The sequence below is a fragment of the Garra rufa genome, chromosome 20 (genome assembly GCF_049309525.1).
Source record: "Garra rufa chromosome 20, GarRuf1.0, whole genome shotgun sequence".
In the NCBI taxonomy this organism is placed as follows: domain Eukaryota; kingdom Metazoa; phylum Chordata; class Actinopteri; order Cypriniformes; family Cyprinidae; genus Garra; species Garra rufa.
In genome coordinates this window covers 24,095,893-24,118,172 of record NC_133380.1, presented here as the reverse complement: position 1 = coordinate 24,118,172, position 22,280 = coordinate 24,095,893, and the positions used below count along the sequence as shown (strand labels likewise).

The 22,280-nt window shown below is 34.0% G+C and overlaps 2 protein-coding genes across 2 annotated transcripts in view; one reads left to right on the top strand and one right to left on the bottom strand.

Moving 5' to 3' along the window:
• rab7a (RAB7a, member RAS oncogene family) overlaps positions 1 to 1,403 on the bottom strand; it is a 10,261-nt gene extending 8,858 nt beyond the window's left edge. Inside the window, exon 1 of the mRNA XM_073825514.1 lies at positions 1,398 to 1,403. Within this exon, the coding sequence (XP_073681615.1) occupies positions 1,398 to 1,403 (6 nt within the window). The remainder of the gene's footprint in view (positions 1 to 1,397) is intronic.
• Positions 1,404 to 3,556: 2,153 nt separating this feature from the next.
• Positions 3,557 to 22,280, top strand: part of slc25a26 (solute carrier family 25 member 26) — an 86,463-nt gene continuing 67,739 nt past the window's right edge. The window contains exons 1-5 of the mRNA XM_073825582.1: positions 3,557 to 3,693; positions 5,521 to 5,677; positions 9,878 to 9,987; positions 20,161 to 20,265; positions 20,452 to 20,499. Coding sequence (XP_073681683.1) covers positions 3,661 to 3,693; positions 5,521 to 5,677; positions 9,878 to 9,987; positions 20,161 to 20,265; positions 20,452 to 20,499 — 453 coding nt within the window. The 5' untranslated portion in view covers positions 3,557 to 3,660. The remainder of the gene's footprint in view (positions 3,694 to 5,520; positions 5,678 to 9,877; positions 9,988 to 20,160; positions 20,266 to 20,451; positions 20,500 to 22,280) is intronic.

The window sequence follows — 22,280 nt, the reverse complement described above, 5'->3', positions numbered from 1 at the left end:
TGATGTTTATGAAGAAAACAAACAATAACTTCGGACCCTGTCGCCAGCGGAACACTGGATCGCTTAGGCTAGTGTATGAGTGAACTAATCCGGAATCGGGGATACCGATACGGGTGCCGTAAGCGTTATTGCCCCCCTGGTAAATGACGGGTCTTTTTTTCTCTTTCTGTTTCGGGATCTGCTTTAACTTCCTCCAAAACAACCCTGTGATAGCAAAGCGATGTCATCACGCAGGTGACGTCATCGCGCTGCCCCCTAGAAGACACGCCCTAAAATACGCCTCTTCTGCGAGTAATGTTTCTCAGGTTGCTTTTCACTTTATTGTATTGACTAATATAAAAGAGAATTTGCCTCTACAATACTATATGGACTACCAGTCAAAAGTTTGTGAACAGTAAGATTTTTTAATGTTTTTTAAAAGTCTCTTCTGCTCAGCAAGTCTGCATTTATTTGATCCAAATTACAGCAAAAACAGAAAAATGAAATATTCTTACTATTTAAAGTAACTGTTTTCTATTTAAATATATTTCAAATGTTATTTATTTCTGTGATTTCAAAGCTGAATTTTCAGCAACATTACTCCAGTCACATGATCCTTCAGAATTCATTCTAATAAATTATGATTTGCTGCTAAAACCCCCCCAAAACATTTATTATTATTATTATGCTGAAAGAAGAACAGCATTTATCTGAAATAGAAATCCTTTGTAACATTTCTAACATTTTATTCCCCAAAAAACTACTGATTCCAAGCTTTTAAATGGTATAGTGTATAAGTGTTTTCTTTAAGATATATGCTGATCTTTGGATATTTCTATTCATCAAAGGATCCTGAAAAAATGTACTCAACTGTATTAAATATTTTTAATATTAATAATAATGTTTCTTGAACAGCAAATCTGCATATTAGAATGATTTCTGAAGGATCATGTGACATTGAAGACTGGAGTAATGATGCTGAAAATAGCTTTGATCACAGGAATAAATTTATTTTAAAATATATTCAAATAGAAAACAGTTATTTTAAATAATAAATTTTTTTAAAATGTTGCTGTTTTGCTGTACTTTAGGTCAAATAAATGCAGATTTGGTGAGCAGAAGAGACTTCTTTAAAAAACATTAAAAATCTTTCTGTTCAAAAACTTTTGGCTGGTAGTGTATGACGTTTTTTATGTTATAATTTTGACTTTTTTTACTTATGTGGCTAAAATGGGCTTGTATAATAATGTGAAATTATATTATATTATATATCATTTATTTTAATTTATAACATTTAGTTTCATGTCACAAATCCTAATAAAATGTGAGATTTTGCCTCTACCATACTGTACATTGTATTTAATATGACATTGTGTATTTAATATGTGTATTATTTAACTTCTTTCTGCTCTATTTACATTCATTGTACACAGATTGTACACAGATAACCTAAATATTTTGGTAAAATGATTTAGTCTCGTGTAAAAAAAATACACTAAACTGAACTGAAATTAAATAAATAAATAAATGATGAATGTGAGTCCCATCTAATTGAAACAACACTAATTGCATGTGAACACAAAATGCTATTTTTTATTTCACTTCATCACAGTTAAAACCTGTGTACTGTATAAAACATTGTATTTTATTTTTTTAAAAATCTGCATTTATCAAAACATTTTTTTATTTGATATTTTATATAAACCAATTTACTACTTGTTTTGTCTTTGTTTATTTGGAACCTTAGATGAAATCATTTTTTATTATTGTTTCAATGCTTTATTAATGAAATGCCACAAGAACAAGAAGTAGGCTATTACGTATCCACATTATTATATTAACACAAGCTGCCAAATGAAAGAAAAGAGGAAATACAAAGAGAAAAAATAAAGGAAGAACATTACATAAATTTTAATACTTTCAGGACATTGCATGTTTTCAGCACTTTTTATTGTTGGTTTGTTTCAGGAGATTTACATATAATTTTGAAAAATATGGTTTACAGTGCCTTGCAAAAGTATTCATACCCCTTCATTTTTTTCAGATTTTGTTTTGTTGCAGCATTATGTTAAACTGCTTTAAATTAGTTTCCCCCCACATCAATTTACACTCCATACACCATAATAATGACAAAGCAAAAACCAGATTTGCAAATTTTACAAATTTATTAAAAATAAAACACTGAAATAAGTACATTGCATAAGTATTCATACCCTTAACTCAGTACAAAGTTGAAGCGCCTTTACAGCCTCAAGTCTTTTTGGGTATGATGTGACAAGCTTTGCACATCTGCATTTGGCAATTATCTGCCATTCTTTGCCTCACCTTTTCACCTCTCAAGCTCTGTCAGCTGGGATGGGAGCTGGCAGACATTTTCTACAGTCCTAGTTGTTCCAATCATCTTCCATTATGGATAATGCTTCTGTGAACCTTCAATGCAGCAGATTTTTTTTTCTGAACTCTTTCCTAGATCATTGCCTTAACGCAAGTCTGTCACTGAGCTCTACAGGCAGTTATCTTGACCTCAGGACTTGCTTTTTGCTCTGATATGCATTTTCAGCTGTTAGACCTTTTCTGAGAGGTGTAGGCCTATGCCTTTCTAAATCATACTCATTCAAATGAATTTGCCACAGTTTAACTCGAAGTGTAGTAACATCTAGAAGCAATATGAATGCTCCTGAGCTAAATTTCGAGTGTCCCAGAAAAGGGTATGAATACTTATGCAACGGGATCTTTTCAGTTTTTTATTTTTAATAAATTTGCACAAATGTTAAAAACCTATTTTTTGCTTTGCCATTATGGAGTAGGGAGTGTAGATTGATGTGGGAAAAAAGTATTTTAAAGTAGTTTAACATAAGGCACCAACAAAAAAAAAAAATGGGTATGAATAATTTCGCAAGGCACTGTACATTGAGCCCATTTCTTCTTATGTATATGATGTTTTCCTAATAAAATAAACAAATGTATAATAGGCTGTTCTTTACAATTCAAATTTTATTCTCTGTATAAAAAAGCACATTACATTTACAAATTTATATCTTAAACTCCAGTTTTCTATTAATATAGAATTGAGTAAATACAATGGACAAACAGATGCAAAATAGCTTCTTTTTCATTTTTCTTGACCGTTATATAAAATATTGTGCTTTAACCTTTCCAAAACATGCTTAGCAGGATAAATTCTATGAAGTATTTTGTAAAACACTTCCTCTATGCAAAACTCGTTTGGCAGTTTCCCTTAGATGGAATAATGGTTCCCCCTGCTGGACCTATTAGGACGCCATATTGGATTTTATTTTGAGCATTTAATGTTAAATTAAACCATTTAAAATTCAAAACCAGAATCCAATTCATAAAACAGGGAGATTAAAATTTATAAGAGCAACCAACATAACAATAATGTATTGTACCCTTTAAAAAATAAATAAATGTACACAGTTAAAAAAAAGTGTGGTAGAAATTGTTTAAATATTAAAAAATAAACAAATAAAAACAACATTGGTAACATATTCTTATATTAAAATGAAAAGCAGTGTTGTTGTCGTCACGTGACATCAGTCGAAACGCCCGCCTCCAACATGGCGGCGCCCGTGATGAGCGTGAGGTAGTTGTAGCATAAAATGTCAAAGACTAACCTCTTCATAAAGTCACCTGCTTAATGCCGAAGTCCGCACGTACAACATGGACAGACGAGAGTTCACAGCCTCACTTGTGGTAATGCACATTTTATCTCTATTACACGTGCTGACATCAGCAGCGTGGTGGACATCCTTCCACGGTAACAATGACAGTAACTCTGCATTTGAAAAACATAATACAGTAACAGTGTCTTCACACTTATGTGTTAGTGTACACTTCTTGTTCTTGTTCAGTTCTTGTTACAGTCATCTCAGACTAGTCCTTTTGAAAGTGATTTTTGATCGTGCTTATGATGACAGAGTGACTGATAATGACAGTAATGAAGATAATGAAAGTCAATCTGAAAATCGTCTGCTTAGATCAGTAAATAAACAATACCAACATCTAGATTAATATAGTTGTTTTGCATTATGTGCTATTTTTAACCTTTGTAGATTTTAGATACATAAAAAATGTTATTCTTTCCTTGTTTCTACAGTCTATTTATTAATTAGTTTAACTATAGTGCTGCTTATTGTTTTATTATTATTATTGCAATATTTGTTATTTTTAACCTCCATAGTTTTTAAGAGAAATAAAAAGTATGCATCGTAAAAAGTATATATCTTCTGCCACCTTGTTTCTAGTCTAATTATGAATTAGTTTGACCATAGTGCTTAATAATAATAATAATAATAATAATAATAATAATAATAATAATTATTATTATTATTATTATTTTGCATTATTAGTTATTTTTAACCTTGTAGTTTTTGGAAAAATTAAAAATATAATTATCTTTTTTTCTTATTAATAATAATAATAATAATAATAATAATAATAATAATAATAATTATTATTTTTTTTAACCTTGTAGTTTTTGGAGAAATGAAAAATATACATTTAATAATAAACAGTACACTCCTCTTTCCCCTTTATGAATTAGTTTGACTATAGTGCTTCAACATAATAATAATAATAATTATTATTATTTTGCATTATTTGTTATTTTTAACTTTGTAGTGTTTTTATAGAAATAAAAAATAATTCTAAATAATAACTTATTATTATTATTATCATTGCAATATTTGTTATTTTTAACCTCCATATCTTTTAGAGAAATAAAAAATAAGTATTTTTTCCCCCTTGTTTCCAGTCTAATTATGAATTAGTTTGACTATGGTGCTTCAAAATAATAATAATAATAATAATAATAATAATAATAATAATAATGTATTATTATTATTATTATTATTATTGTTTTTCATTATTTGTTATTTTTGACCTTCATAGTTTTTAGAGAAATAAAAAATTCAATCTTTTTCCCCCTTGTTTCTACAGTCTAATTATGAATTAGCTTGACTATAGTGCTTCAAAATAATGATAATAATAATAATAATAATCATAATTTATTATTATTATTGCATTATTTTTTTTAAACCTTTATAGTTTTTAGAGAAATAAAAGTATAATCTTCTTTCTCCTTGTTTCTACAGTCTAATTAGTTTGACTAGTGCTTAAAAATAATAATAATAATTTATTATTATTATTATTGTTGTTGTTGTTGTTGTTTTGCATTATTTGTTATTTTTAACCAGTAATCAGTAATTCAGTAATCAGAAATTATCCAAAAAAAAAAAAAAAACACACAAAAATGTAAAAAATGGCGTCCATCATATTGAATTAAATGAAAAGTGGTATTCTGTATATTTATGTTATAGTAACCATATTAAGCCGAACAACAAACTTGACTCTTCTTTGAGTCATTTGTGGTAAATTGTGGCATTATTGTGTGTGTTCAAAATGATGTATGATACTACAGTCACTAACTGCATTGTACCAGAATTTTGATTAAAGGACCTTATTACACTGTAACAATATTTAATGTTGTATTAAACAGTATAATTGCTCTCCATCCTTTAGGCAGGCGGTTGTGCGGGAATGTGTGTAGATCTCACTCTCTTCCCTTTGGACACCATAAAGACCAGGTTACAAAGCCAGCAGGGCTTCTACAAGGCGGGAGGTTTCCGAGGGATCTATGCAGGGGTCCCATCAGCTGCTATAGGCTCCTTTCCCAATGGTAAGTTTCTATATGTTATAATAAACATGAAAATGGCTGCATACTTTAAGCTCTTTAGAAACTGCATGCTGAAAAGACATCTCATTATGATGAATAGCATATTTAAACCAGAAGTACTGGAATCACCAGCTCTTAGGCCCGTTTCACACCGCAAGCGTGAGCAAAGCGTGAGCAGGGCGTGAGCGGCGCACATTTTTTTCAGCGCCCATGTTAACAAACGAATGCATTCACAGCGGCAGGAGGAGCAGCGCGTGAGCATCAAGCAGGAGTGTCGCGTGAGCAGCGCTGAAGCAATGGTTTCGGCGCCGAGTCTATTTTTGCTGTGCTGCTCACGCTTAAATATAGTGACAGTACACTTTTGATTGCCATAATAAATATGATTTCACACAAAAACGTTCTATAAGTGCATAGAACAAGCTTAAAATGCACATATAATACGCATGTCTAGTGAGTTTAACAAGAATCGTTATCAAAAGAAAATGAAGAATCCAAAATATGTAGGCCTGGGCTACAGAAGATATAAGCGTGTTTTTAATTATTCATTGGGTGCAAGCATGGTGTAAAAAAATAGGAAAAAAATTACAAAAAGTTTTACGGCAGAATTATTTTTTCTTTATTTTTGCATCGAGAAAAAGCTGCTTTGATTGAGTCTTGGATTGTATAAAGCACTGTATAACTAAAGGTAAAATAATAATAATAATAATAATAATAATAATAAATGGAAAAAAAATACACACATGTAGGCTAGCACTACCCATATTTTACCTCATTCATGTGCAACTTTATGATTAGGGGACCACAAAGTAACACTTTTTGCATTTCTCAGTTTGTGTAAATGTCAGGGCTCGCAAAATTTCAAAATCTCTGGTAGCCCCTTTGGGCAGGTACAGATTTTGCTAGCCCGAAAATTAATTTAACTAGCCCAAATAAAAAAAAAGACAATATTCCTTTTAAATTTAGAAAATCAGATAGGAGTCTAAATGTCAATCAAAAATGTTTTCAATACACAAATATAAACAAATATCAAGGAAGGAATTTTATTTCACTATTTAGTGTATCTGCAGAATTTTTAAATATCAATTTATTTATTTTGAAGAGCTGCACAAGTAAAATAAACAGTATGAGTGGGGCTGGACAATGTGCAAAATAACTTAAACAATACAATAAACAAAATATCTTATACAATGGCATTTCAGCCTTTATACCATTAAAAGTGATAAATCAAGGATATAATTTATAATATTTATTCAAAACATAAATATTACGGTCTTAATTGTTTCGATTTTTAGAAAGCACATTAACTCCTTTGACATTTACAATGCGATGTGCTTGCTGCGTAAAAACATTGGTCAATATTTGCAATAATTTGACCATAAACAGCTGAAAAAATGTATTGGAAATAAAAATTCATTCTCTGTCACGAGGCGGCGCTTTAGGAGCTCTGAAATATTAGGGTTTCCATAGTAACGGCTGCACACAAAGCAGCATTAATGCCATTTTATCAGGCATGAAATGAAAATGCCAACGACACGTTTCTGAGGACAGCGGCTCCCATCAGATACATTCATATAAAGACATCAGTGCCGCGTTTTGACTTTGAATCGTGCAGTATTTATTCAATGACATCATTGCCGTTTGAAGTTTAATCCAGCCCTGGCCCTATTCTCGTCTTTCCGTCCCCAACTGTAAGACCTCTTAAAATTATAATTAAGACTTTTCTTATACTATTTAACATATTTAAAACTTTTAATAGCCTTACATTTGAAACTAACTAAAATGAGGAGTTTTTAAGGACCTCAGGAGCCCTGTACTTTATGATAGCCCGTCGGGCAGTCAGGTGAAACATTTTGGTAGCCCGACTGGAAAACACAATAGCCCCGGGACGTCGGGCTAGCGATTTTGCGAGCCCTGAATGTTGTTTGTCTAGTACAAATATCTCGCATTGTTTCATAATTACAGTGTATACGTTTTTTTTTAGGGCCGGGACTCGATTAAAAAATTTAATCTAATTAATTAGAGGCTTTGTAATTAATTAATCGAAATTAATCGCATTTTAATCGCATATAAATATTTGACCTGAGAACAGTGAGAATTAAGATTTTTACATGGATTTTTAGTATACCATTGAATAATGACTGAATACATAAGCTTAAGCAACAAAATATTGTTTATTTTTGTTCAACCAAGTCCAACAGACCAATGCAATATTGCCATTAAGTGTAGCAAGAGGCACGTTCTTTAACAAGTCTTTCATGCCGAGAACTCTGCTCTTGTGTTTGCTTAATTATGCATTTAAACGTTAATGACCAAACCTATCATTATAAATGTTGCTGCACATGGAATATAACGCGGATAACATTTAAAAAATAGTTTTTATCAGGTTACACACTGATTATTTATCACTCAAACCCCTTTCTCTACCTGTCCGTTGGTCGCGTATATCCTCCATGTTTGTAGTTTTTTAACACTTTTTATGTGTGTTTGTAGTTCTAATGGAATCCTCGTTCACGGCGCAGTGTGTTGCGGGCAATATTAGCAGTTAAGAGTGTGCATTGATCGTTAAGTAGTAGACCATCCGGGAATCTTTGGAATACTTTTTAAACATACTACGATTTGGGACATACTCTACTATTTAGGACGGACGCAGCTTCTTTGGTATAAGTTCTTTGGCTTGTCTGAACGGGACTCACTAAATTCCAGGGGTTTCATTACCACGACGTAAAATGGGCGTCCCTGAGGGCGTTGGGAAAACGCCCCTTTCTAAAAAAAAATTATTAAGAGAGGTCACCGATCATGCGCAGTAAGTCAGTTTTTTTGCGCGGGCATTTCAAAACCTAGGATCAGCACTGATGGATAATGAAGGACAACACAGTCATACAGGTTATTTTTATGTTTTAAAATCTTAAATTTAAACGATTTTCGAAAACAAATAAACAGCCGTTATAGAAATGTAAAACGTGTAGCGTCTATTTACGAAAATAAATCATGGTTTACAACGGTATCGTGGACAGGTAACGTTATTTCAAGACACTGTAACGTTATATGAATATAATTATGAAGTGCACGAAACCCCTGCGAACGTGGACAGGTATTTCATGATTCTGTATATGAATATGAAGTGCACGAAAGCCCTGCAATAGTGGAGGTATTTGAAGCAAATTGCTTTTCCCTAACTGCGCATGATCGGTGACCTATGCAAATTCTCAAATAGGCCACGCCTGCCTGGTGACGCAATATCGATTACGCTGTACTGAAACCCCTGGAAAAAAGTGCATCCCTTGTCTGAACGCTAGTTGGTGCTCCAGTATAATCGGTCCGCCGAATCTCATCCAGTAAGAAACGTTCCGCGGTGCAAAACTTAGTGCTATTAAAATGCGTTAAAAAAATTTAACGCGTTATTTTTGTGTAATTAATTAATCTAAATTAACGCGTTAAAGTCCCGGCCCTAGTTTTTTTTTTTTTTTGTTATTTACCTCAAAAGAAAGGAAGTGAAGTGTGACAACATGCCAAGCGGCTGGGATACAATTTAACACTTGAGGAGCACGTTGTAACATCATCAAATGACAGCTTTAAATGTTATCTGATCGAATGAAAAAAAAATATATACGACAAACTAAAATATTTGGTCAATAAAATAAAATTATTTACTTTCTCAAATAAAATAATGGCATTTAAAACAAAAGTTATAATAAAAATAATCTATTTTTGAGTTTGACAGTGAACACATCGCAACTATGCGTGGGAACGACCCTAATCGCAACACACAGCTACACAGTATAGTTCAAAATAATGTGCGCAAATAGATGAAACGTTCAGAAAAACACTCCACTCCCTCCACACACAGCTCTCATAGAACACGAGACACACAAACAAGCCAAAATGCTTTGTTTGTGCCCCGCTTCCCTAAGTGCTTTATGATCCCACCAATAAGTATTACAAATACTTATCTTAAAAAAAAAGCCCTGGGTTGAATCTGCTTCTGCAGTTTCATTATTAATTTCACATCTACCTGTAATCAATTTCACAGAGAAAAACTAATTTAAAAAGCTAACTACAGCTGCATTAACGCTACTCTGCTCACGCTTGCGGTGTGAAACGGCCGTTAGAATATGCCTGCTAATTAAATACATAAACGCATGTTAGAAAGTAGATGCAGTTGAAATTTTTTGTCTAAAACAAAGTGTTTCTTTTTGGTTCCAGCTGCTGCGTTCTTCGTTACCTATGAAAGCACCAAGTCAGTGTTCACAAGCTACAGTGCTACAAACTTGGCCCCCATCACTCACATGCTGGCCGCTTCACTAGGAGAAATCGTAGGTTTCCTGTAATTCTACTCTTCCTTTCCTGTTGTTTTGTCTTTGTATTTATTACCATTTATTTACCCATTGCAGTCCAAATGACCAATATGCCTGTTTCGGAGACAAATATGCAGAACGTTTTGAATGTGGTTTTTGTTGGATGTTTTTTGCTCTGAGTTAGGCCACAGATGACCCTGTATTTTCCCAGCAGCTGGCCAAATAGGATCTTATTGTTGTCTGTTGACATAGCTGTTTTTATAGAGAGGAGTCTTGCAGTTTTGTCAAGGGAGATTTAGGTTTTGGAGCTGTAAGGAGCACCTTCATTTCCTCTGCTAGTGAAGGAAAGCTCAAAGCAATGCAGTCCAGCTCACAGATATGATCCAGCACAGAAGCAAAGCTTAGTGGATACTCCACCTTAAAATGTAATGGAATTTAATAAATAAACTACTGGAACCGGTTATGTTTATGAATGGAATTAATTATTTTATTCCCTAAGGATAGATTTAACTGATTAAAATTTGCTTTAAAAACATTTATTTGTTGTGTCTCAGGACAGAACTCTTCTCTCCCTTTGCTGGTTAGATCTGGTTTGCTTTATTCTTACAAGACAGTAGTGTTTGGAATACATTTACATTTATATTTAATCATTTAGAAGACACTTTTATCCAAAGCAAATCACAAATTAGGTCAATAGAAGCAATCAAACCAACAAAAGAACAACAATATACAGTTGAAGTCAAAAGTTTACATACACCTTGCAGAATCTGCAAAATGTTAATTATTTTACCAAAATAAGAGGGATCATACTAAATGCAATTATTTATTTATTACATACTAATTTTTTTTTATTTAGTACTGACCTGAATAAGATATAACATGCATTTTGTATGATCTCTTATATTTTGGTCAAATAATTTTGCAGATTCTGCAAGGTGTATGTAAACTTTTGACTCAACTGTATTAAGCACCACAACTGTTTTCATCATTGATATAAAATGTTTCATGAGCACTAAATCAGTTTATTATAATTCTAAAAGATTATGTGACACTGAAAACTGAAAATGTAGCTTCACCCATTTCACAAAGGTACAGTTTTTACTTTATTTGTGACCAAATAAGTGCAGCCTTTGTGACCATAAATTACTGCTTTAAAACAAATCTTACCAACCCTAAATGTTAGTGTACATACTTTTGATCAATCAAAAGATATCTAATAAAGATATCAAATGAGCAAAGCATACATTTTTTTTTTTTGAAAAAATGAAATGGAAGAAAAGCTACGTTTTAATACATCACCATCCCATTCATCTCAATACACAATTGTAGTTTCCAATTTGAAGTGACAGTATATAACTATAAATGTAATTGGGTTGATCATTTCAGTTTATTACCAATTAAATCAAATGTCTGCTTCTCTATAGTGAAGAAGACACTCTGGGTAAAAAGTGGCTTTTTGCTGAAAAATGAAAGAGCGCCTATCATTACGTGCTAATCACGATCATTAAACATTGCTAAAAAAATGTCAAGTGAAAAGGTCAGCCTTTACCAATACCCAAGATATCTGAATACGAGGTGAAGTTGAAGTCAGGTCTGTTGATAACCCTTTGCCTGGTGCAGCAGGATTTGCACACTTCAAAAGGGGGATTTTAACAGCAGAGCCCCAGTGTGTTGTGGGTACACGTTGCCCCGTTCAAAGCCCGTAATCCTGAAGCTTAGCCATGAAAGTCTTCCCCTCAGGCCGTCTGGAGCAGAAGACAAAGTCATCTTACTTATGTAACTCCTGCCATTATACAACTTCACACTAATAGGTTTCCCAACTGGAGATGATTAATGACTCATTAGTTGATACTTTGTTAGTTTTGGAGTTTTCTGGTCCAATTTTGCATCAATCCATTTTGTTTCTTGTTTGTGCCACAATCGCTAATTACTTTGTACTTTTCCCTATTACTTTTCCAGATGCTGTACTGTCATGGTTATCTAGTTGACCCTGTAAGGTTAGAACTAGCACACTAATCAAACGCAATGTGGATCCAGGACTTTAAGCTTAGGGTTTCAGACTATGACTTTGTAGCATCACATATGCCTCGTAACAGCCTCTCATCTGCAACCAGCGAGATTTATATTGTCTGGAAACTTTATCCTGACTTTATACTGCTTCACCAGTCTCCCTTAAGTCCATCTTGTCTCTTCACACAACTTTATAAAAAGTTGCTGTATGTAAGGAATACGGCCGATGAATTATTAAAATTGTTCCACTGCAGCATCTTTACATATAGCTTCAAAGCAGAAATGCATGGAGCTTTTCAGCTGCAAACTATTTAATCAAAAAAGTCAATGCAAGGCAGTGCTGACAAGAAGTTTTTTGGTTTGTGTCTTTGTGGGTTTTGGTTTATTTGCTGTTGTTTGATATAGTTTTATATAATGATATGATATACAGTTGAGGTCCAACGTGACTACATACACCTTGTAGTACTGACCTGAATAAGATATTTTACGTAAAAGATGTTTACATACAGTCTGCAAGAGAAAACAATAGTTGAATTTATAAAAATGACCTCATTCAAAAGTTTTCATACACTTGATTCTTAATACTGTGTTGTTACCTGAATGATCCACAGCTGTTTTTTTGTTTTTGTTTTGTTTGTTTAGTGATATTTGTACATGAGTCCCTTGTTTGTCCTGAACAGTTAAACTGCCCGCTGTTCTTCAGAAAAATCCTTTAGGTTCCACAAATTCTTTGGTTTTTCAGCATTTTTGTATATTTGAACTCTTTCCAACAATGACTGTATGATTTTAAGATCCATGTTTTCACACTGAGGACAACTGAGAGACTCATATGCAACTATTACAGAACTAAAATTTACAGGTAATGTACTCACCCCTTGTCATCCAAGATGTTCATGTATTTCTTTCTTCAGTTGTAAGGAAATCATGTTTTTTGAGGAAAACATTTCAGGATTTCTCTCCATATAATGGACTTCTATGGTGCCCCAGAGTTTGAACTTCCAAAATGCAGCTTCAAAGGGCTCTAAACGACCCAGCTGAGGAATAAGGGTCTTATCTAGCAAAACGATCGGTTATTTTCTAAAAAAAAATTACAATTTATATACTTTTTAACCTCAAATGCTCGTCTAGTCTAGCTCTGGGTGTACTCTGTGTAGAGATTAAAAAGTATATAAATTGTAAGTGTTTTAGAAAATAACCGATCGTTTCGCTAGATAAGACCCTTCTTCCTCGGCTGGGATCATTTCGAGCCCTTTGAAACTGCATTTAAACTGTATTTTGGAAGTTCAAACTCGGGGGCACCATAGAAGTCCACAATATGGAGAAAAATCCTGAAATGTTTTCTTTAAAAAGAACATCATTTCTTTACGACGGAAGAAAGAAAGACATGATCTTGGATGAGTGTGGTGAGTACATTATCTGTAAAATTTTGTTCTAAAAGTAAACTACTCCTTTAATGCATTGCGTTTCCCTCTGAAGCATCAGCGAGTGTTTGAACCTTCTGTAATAGTTGCATATGAGTCCCTCAGTTGTCCTCAGTGTGAAAAGATGGATCTCAAAATCATACAGTCAAAGTTGGATTCAAATACACAAAAATGCTGAAAAAACGTGGGACCTAACGGATTTTTCTGAAGAAGAGTGGGCACTTTAACTGTTCAGGACAAACAAGGGACTTATAAATCACTAAACAAGCAAAAAAAAAAAAAAAAACCCAGGTGTGGATAATTCAGGTAACAACACAGTATTAAGAATCAAGCTTATGTCAACTTTTGAACGGGGTTATTTTTAAATGACATGTTAGAACGTTCGCCAACTAATCAAAATCAAGCATTCGACAACACCCATGTGGTATAATATGGTGTAATAAAAGCAATGGTAATTTCTCACTTCTTTCTCTGTATTGTTTATGTGTGTGTGTGTGTGTGTGTGTGTGTGTGCACTATAAAGAATGCACTGGCTGATGGTGTCTGTCAGAGCCAGAGTAGGCTGTTATCTAGCCATTATATCAGATTTATCTTCATTCCCATTTGCACAACGCACTCTCGGAAAGCTCATTTGTCAAGCTGAAGGAGCACTTTTCCTACATTTATAAACCTTGTCTCTCCCTGTGGCTGTGGGGTGAAAACAGCATGTAGCATGACTAGAAGAGGCCGACTGGCATCCCGCTATGCTTGGCACAGCAAATAATCCATGCATCGCCCGCGAGAATACGGTTGCCTGTGATTTATGGTACAAATCAAGTCTGAGCGTTGCACTGTGGCTCATTTTCAACCCTCGTCTGGTTCTCACCTGGCAGGTCTCTGAAATACAAAAAAATAGGCAATTGAAGTGTTGGGTTAAAAATGTTATCTCTCCACATGCATTGGTATTATTAAAGAATGAGATGGGAAACGTGTCAGGCAGATATTGGACTGTGCAGATAGGTTTTAGGAAGGACTCGAGGGGCCGCTGTTGTTGTTGTTTTTTAAAGCACCTGGAAGATTGTTCCAGATGCCTGTTGTAATTCCAACTTCCTGAGACTCTGCTGGGAGGCGTGTGTTCTGAGTTCACGGAGCGTTCGGAATGTTCCAGCTGTGTTCTATTGATGTCTGGAGTCACAGCTGTGAGTGTGACCTTACTATGTACAAGTGGTTTATTATATGCTAATAGAAATGTGTTGGGATTTTAAAAAAGTGGCTTGCAGTTTTGTGGGTAAAAAGGCAAAAATGTTGAGAAATACTATAAAAATATTATGTTATAAATATCTTTTTTACTCACAATTGCGTTCAAATGTTTGGGGATTTTTTTTTTTTTACATTAAAAACTGCATTTGCTTCATTTATTTGCTCAAAATATGTTAAAAGACAGTGACATATTATTACAAATTAAATATCTACATTTTTCTATTTTTTTATCTATATTTTAAAATGTAATTTATTCCTGTGATGCAAAAGATGAATTTGCAGTCTTCAGTGTCTAACATACAGATTAGGTGCTTAAGAAACATTTCTTATTATTTTCAATATTGAAAAAGTTTCATATAGCTTGATAGAAGAACTTTTTTCAGGATACAAAGTTCAAAAGAACAGCATTTATTTGAAATAAAAATATTTTCTAACATTAAAAATGTCTTTGCAGCCACTTTTGATCCAGTCAAAGGTTTTTGAACAGTAAGATTTTTAAGCCTGCGTTTATTTGATCCAAAGTACAGCAAAAACAGTAATATTTTGAAATATTTTTACTATTTAAAATAACAGTTTTCTATTTAAATATATTTTTAAATGCCCTTTAATCCTGCGATTTTAAAGCTGAATTTTTAGCATCATTACTGCAGTCACACAATCCTTTAGAAATCCTTCTAATATTTTGATTTGCTGCTCAAAAACATTTATTATTATTGTTATTGTTATTATTATGTTGAAAACGGCCGAGCTGAATTTTTGATAAAGTTCATTTGATAAATAGAGAGCATTTACCTGAAATAGAAATCTTCTGAACATTATAAATGTCTTTAGCATGACTTTTGATCAATTTAAAGCATCCTTACTTAATAAAAGTATTAATTTCTAGAATTTATATAAAAAAAAAATGCTGCTTTTTATTTCAGATAAATGCTGATCTTTGGATCTTTCTATTTATCAAAGAATTCTGAAAAAAAAAATACTTAACTGTTTTCAATATTGATAATAATAATAAAAATGATTCTTGAGCAGCAAATCAGCATATTAGAATGATTTCTGAAGGATCACGTGACCCTGAAGAAATGATGCTGAAAATGTAGATTTGATCACAGGAATAAATTACATTTAAAAAAAATATTCAACTTTCTATTCAAGAAACCTGAAAATATTCTACTCAGCTGTTTTCAACATAATAATAATAATTTTTTTTTTTTGAGCAGCAAATCAGAATATTACAATTATTTCTGAAGGATCATGTGACTAAATTCAGCTTTGAAATCACAGGAATAAATTACATTTTAAAATATATTCAAATAGAAAAAAAGTTATTTTAAATAGTAAAAATCTTTCAAAACTGTTCTGTTTTTGCTATACCTTGAATCAAATGAATGCTTCTTTAAAAAACATTAAAATATTACTGTTCAAAAACTTTTGACTGGTAGTGCATTGTATCAAATGATTGATTTAAATGTAAGTAAGTAGTAGTTAAGGCCACATATTGATTTTTGAACACTGAATATAGAATAAATAATAGTAATTAAACTAAATATGTTTCAGTCTGTTTAAAGAGAGTGTCTAGGCAAATCAAAACAGTTGAATTGTGTTCAAAAGTCTTAAATCAGTGTGCAGCATTCTTCGTCCTTCTGCAGGCTTGTGTGTGTTGCACAGCAAGGAAAGACAAACGGCTCTGAACTGATTCACCTAGTGCTAAAATAAGCAGTGTGCCTCGCTTTAATTGCCCCCGCTTCTCCACCGACCTTCCTGTCGTGGTGAGTGCTGGCCTCTGGCCGTCGTGTCGCCGTGGAAATGAGAGTTTCGCCCTCAGGGTTCCTGCGCTTCAGCAGCACAGCGCGGGGATCACAGGCAGTGGCTAATTAACCGCCTCCAAATGACTAGCAAATAAAGATAAATGTATCTCACATTAAACAGTATAACCATTACGGCTTAATTAGTAAACTAATTAGTAAAACCGCCTTTAAGTCATTGCCTCGATAATTGCGTGACTGGTCACATACAGGTACGTCCATAAACACACGAGGCTTCGACTTCCACTCGTTTTAAAATGTCCTCAGCCTAGTTTTCCCCCTCAGTGCTCGCTGTAAATTACCCTGAAATACACAATGCGGGTAATTGATCTGATATAATCTCTCGCCAGTCCTCCATCAACTCCCCTGCGAAATGATACGAAATTGCCGCGGCGCGCACTCGCGCACACCAATTCAATTACCGCAAGAATTACTTGTCATATCCACTTCCCTTTCTATTTAGTGCCGTGATTTTGATCCTTTTGAGAATTACACGAGGCGACGTGATGTTTAGTGTTTCATAAATGTTAACCCAGCAAAAGGAGAATGTAACGAGCTTAGTAAAATGGGCCCTGTCAGTTTCCCTCACAGACGGATAGCCGCATTTCCCGCGTTTCACCGCTGGATGGCACTCTTGCTACACGCGTTTGACTAAAAACAAAACACAAACCTTCCTCACTGACCTTACTGCTCTCAATGGAAATGTCAATTACAGATTCCCTCAGCTGGATCTTCCATATTTGTGTCACGCCGTACCCCAAAGTCTTGCATGCTGTTCTGTAAGCCAAGTGGCTATTCATTCGGCAACTGCGGTGTGCAAGAAGATGCTCAGAGTCATACAGTGCGCAAACTACCGTAGCTTGTTCACACACTCCGTGCCTATGGGCTGTCAGCTGGGCTCACAGCAGACCCGACTTCTCTCATGGTAGCACCCCACGCCCGCTCTGTCATTCAGAAGAGATTACTTCTAGCACCACAGATCTAGTGTGAGCCTGGGGGTCTGGTGGGGGGCCCGGTGAACTCCCTGTGGTTGCGGAGATTGCTTTCCATCCTCGGTTCGGCCTGGTATTTCCGCCCCCCAGAACGGAAAGGATCAGAAGTAATGCACCACAAGTTTAGTTTTAGAGGGGATGCGGCCGTGAAGAATATGAGCTTGAATAATGCCACAATTTAGCTATCGACAAAGCATGTTTGGTGGAATTATTTAGGAAATGTGTGGGCATTTCAGCTGTTGTGCGTGTGTGCGTGTGTGCGTGTGTGTGTGTGTGTGTGTGTGTGTGTGTGTGGAAGAAAGAGGTATTGGGACTTATTGTATGAGTTGTGGGCAGTTTGTTAGTCATTTATAATGAATTTTTATTCATTCTGTTTTCATGAAAATTAAATAATGTCTATGGTTATGTATAATTATAGTATAATATTATGTTAACGGTGAAATGTGTTGTATTTTAATAATACAGAAGTCTCATTTGGCAGATAATTACTTTTTTGGTTTTTAAAAATCACATTCTTAATCAGTATTTTTTATTTTTATGTGTATATTCTTTCTAAAAAATGTTTTTAAGAATTTACTATATTTGTTTATACAGCAAATGTTTGTGTGTTTTTTATTATTGATTTTACGAAACATTTGACTTTCTATGCATTTTACGTGTGTGTGTGTGTGTGTGTGTGTGTGTGTGTGTGTGTGTGTATATATATATATATATATATATATATATATATACTGCTGCTTCAAAAGTTTGGGACCAGTAAGACTTGTTATGATTTTTGAAGAAGTTTCTTATGCTTCAAAGCTAAAAAGACAATAATACTTCAAAATGTTTTTGCAATATAAAATAATGGTTTCTATTTTAATATACATTCAAATCTTTTTTTTTTTTCTGTGATGCAAAGCTGAATTTTCATCAGCCACCATTACGCCAGTCTTCAGTGTCACATGATCCTTCAGAAATCATTCTAAAATGCAAATTTATTATTAGAATTATCATTTGTGCTACCAAATTCTTATTTTTGGAACCTGTGATACTTTTTTTCAGGATTCTTTGATGAATAAAAAGTTAAAAAGAAAAGCATTTATTCAAAATATAATCTTTTCTAACAATATATGTATTTGCTATTATTTTTTTTGTCAATTTAACACACCCTTGCTGAATAAAAGTAATAATTTCTTTTAATAACAAAAAAGAATGAATAAAAATTGACTGACCCCAAACATTTGAACAGTAGTGTATACACTGTGTGCATAATTATTAGGCACGTTGATTTTGTGGTCATATTTTTTTTCCAAGCACATTTCAGGATAGCATGCATCTTTTCTCCTCCACCTGTTTTTTCTGCCAATGCAGACGCAACAAGCGTTTTTCTGTCCGGTGGTCATGCCTTAACTTTGCAAATTCCAGTATTGCATTAGTATTGCATGCTTCTCATGGGCATTTAATAGTTTTTGACTTTTCAGTCTGAGGTAAATCTCTTTTTTTTTTGGCTCATTTTATCTGTAAAAGAAAATGTGCCTAATAATTCTGCACACTTGAATATAAGGAGTTTTTCACTTCCAGCCTTCATGGACAATAATATATCACTTATAAATAATTAAATACAAAATGAACAGTAGTTATTAAGATTGATGTGGTTTGGAATTGGTCAAATGTGCTTGGAAAAAAAATATGACCACAATATCAACGTGCCTAATTATGCACATTATGTGAATTGTTAGAAAATATTTCTATTTTAAAGAAATGCTGTTCTTTTTGACTTTTTATTCATCAAAGAATCCTGAAAAATGTATTACAGGTTCCAAAAAAATATTAAGCAACGTATATTTCATATGATATTTCACAATATTGCATTTTATTCTGTATTTTTGATCGAATAAATGCAGCCTGGTTGAGCATTAGAAACTTATTTAAAATACATAAAATCTTATTGATCCCAAACTTAAATGAATTTTGTCTTGATCCACTTTTATATTTTTTCAGTTGTTATAAATATAAATCTGCTATTATAAACTATACATTTATAACAAACAACCATTTTGTCAACCTGGTCCTATGGCGAAAGTGTACCTCTGGGAACATTTTTGCAAGACACGAAATACCACCATGTACGTTTCATAACATATTTGATGTGAAATGTCCACTTGGGGGCTCTACAATATTGTAGGTTTTTTTTTTTTTCCTGGAACAGATGAACATAACTTGAAATGTCTATTGAGTGGTGCTATAACTCTAATGCTCTGTGATGTTTCAAAATAACGCACCATCTGCATTACACCTAAACCTACCGGATAGTATGAACAAAAGCGAATGTGACGTAAAAAACACAATTGCAAGCCATTTCAGCTTGTTTTTCGATCTCTCGTCTTTCAGCTCTTTCATCGTGAGTCAGGTTTTTCACAGGATTTGTACCCAAGAACTCTGCACCCTAAGTCCAATTCTGTGCCAGCTGAGCCACCCGAGCAAGCTTGTTACGTCCAGAAAGTGAACCATATGGAGCTGTAATCGTAACTGTGTTAATTTCGCCTCTAGTGTTAATTTCTGTTGGAAACTGTAGTGTTACATACTTATTGGTATATATTTCGTGTCTTGCAAAGTTCCCAGAGGTACGTTTTTGTCCAAAGATCAGGTAACAAACATTTTGTGCAGTGTACTCGAGTGTTTCCCTTTGTTTGTGTGAGCAGCACTATCTGACACATTGATGAGTGTTCTCTTCCTCTTACACAGGTTGCCTGTCTGATCCGTGTGCCGACTGAAGTAGTAAAGCAGAGGACACAGGCCAGTCCCTCCCTCAATACCTACCGGGTGCTGCTGAACACACTACAAGAAGAGGTATGCGTATACCATCAGCTTGACTTGCGGTGAACAATGCACTTGAGTTTACCTGAGCTGTTGTGTTAGACAGATACACCAGTGGAATGATTGATAAATAAGTCATTCTGTAAAGCAACTGGTTATGAGAATGTCATGTCTTTTTGTTTGCACTGAGATGACAACTCATTTGATTTCTCATTGTAGGGTTTCAGAGGCTTGTACAGAGGTTATGGCAGTACAGTAATTAGAGAGGTAGGCTGGCTTTCTTGTATACACATCAAGTGCTGATACTCCATTATTTCACATAATTATACAAATGCTTTCATATTGACATTTGATTTGAGTACCTTTTTTTTTTTTTTTTTTACTTTTTTTAAAGATAGTTCACTTCCAGAATAAAAATGTCCTAATCATTTACTCACCCCCATGCCATCCAAGATCATGTCTTTCTTTCTTCAGTCGAAAAAGAAATAAGGTTTTTGAGAGAAACATTCAGGATTTTTCTCCATATAGTGGACTTCAATGGGGATCAATGGGTTGAAGGTCCAAATTGCAGTTTCAAAGCAGCTTCAAAGGGCTCTACACGATCCCAGCCAAGGAATAAGGGTCTTATATATCAAAACAATTGGTCATTTCCATACTTTACATACTTTTTAACCACAAATGCTTTTAGTCACAAATGGTCACACATAACGTAGGCGGAAGTACCAACCTAGTGTTTACAAAGCGAACGTGCAAAGAAAGTCAAACGACCTTTACAAAAAAAGTAAAAAAACAATGTCAGGTGATTTTGAAGTTGGAGGAGAAAATGAAATTGAGCTTTTTTACTCTACCCTACCTTTTTGAACCAAAGTACAAAGATTAAAAACTAACTACGCACGATCTTTCCAATGTGACTATGCAAGTGCTAGTGCAAGACGAGCATTTGTGGTTAAAAAGTACATACATTTTTATATGTTTTAGAAAATAGCCAATTGTTTAGCTAGATATGATCCTTATTCCTCGGCTGGGATCATGTAGAGCCCTTTGAAGCTGCATTGAAACTGCAATTTGGACCTTCAACCCGTTGATCCCCATTGAAGTCCACTATACACTCTTAAAAATGAAGGTTTTGCACGGATGCCATAGAGCTGGTGTTCCCAACCTTTTTTACTCCGGGGCCCCCCTCCTTCTCCGGTCAATTTTGCAAGGCCCCCTATGCCTGACATGTCCTCTTATACTGTACTTCCCGCATTAAAGAGAAAAGTATTTATTTTTAAACCTTTTTTATTAACCAAAACATTTGTTTTGCCTTATTCTTCTACTGCATGTTATAATAATTCTAACTTTTAAAATAATATATATATATATATATAATTCTTCAGACATTCTTTACAACTTCTGAGTACTTTTTCTTAAATAAGTGAACCTGCCGTACAACAGGGAGATACTGTTTGTATCCATTAAAAAAATTAATACACAAATTCAAAATACAGCAAATACATTCTAAATCTGTTGAAACACATCGATGTGAAGGTTCGACGAAGACGGGATCAGTGAACTCTGTCAGTGCGCGCCTGATGCTCATAAACACAGAGCCTCACTACTCTTATGGGTGAGCATCCATTATAAAACACTCACAATAATTTGGACAACTAGACAAATGTTTTGAAATTTTACGCAAGAGAGCGTGCATTGTTTGTGAATCCATAGCGGACTTATGCGTGTCTAATGTATGACTCTGATATACACGAGTGTTATACATTAGGCACGCGCAAGTTCGTTATTATTACACTAATCGTCTTTACCCTTACATTAACGCGAAGGTTAGGCTTCATGCATGCAGCCGAGAGACGTAACATTAGTTTGCGTACAGCGTTTGGAAGTTTTGAGCCGCCATTCAGTCTGTATTCAACAGTGCGATGAGGCTTGCTGCGCTGAGTCTTAAGCAATCAATCACAGAACACGAGAGAGGCTGTGCTTTTATTATTTTCATTTAGCATATTAATAATGAAATTAAACAATTACAGGATGATATTTAAATTAATTTTAAG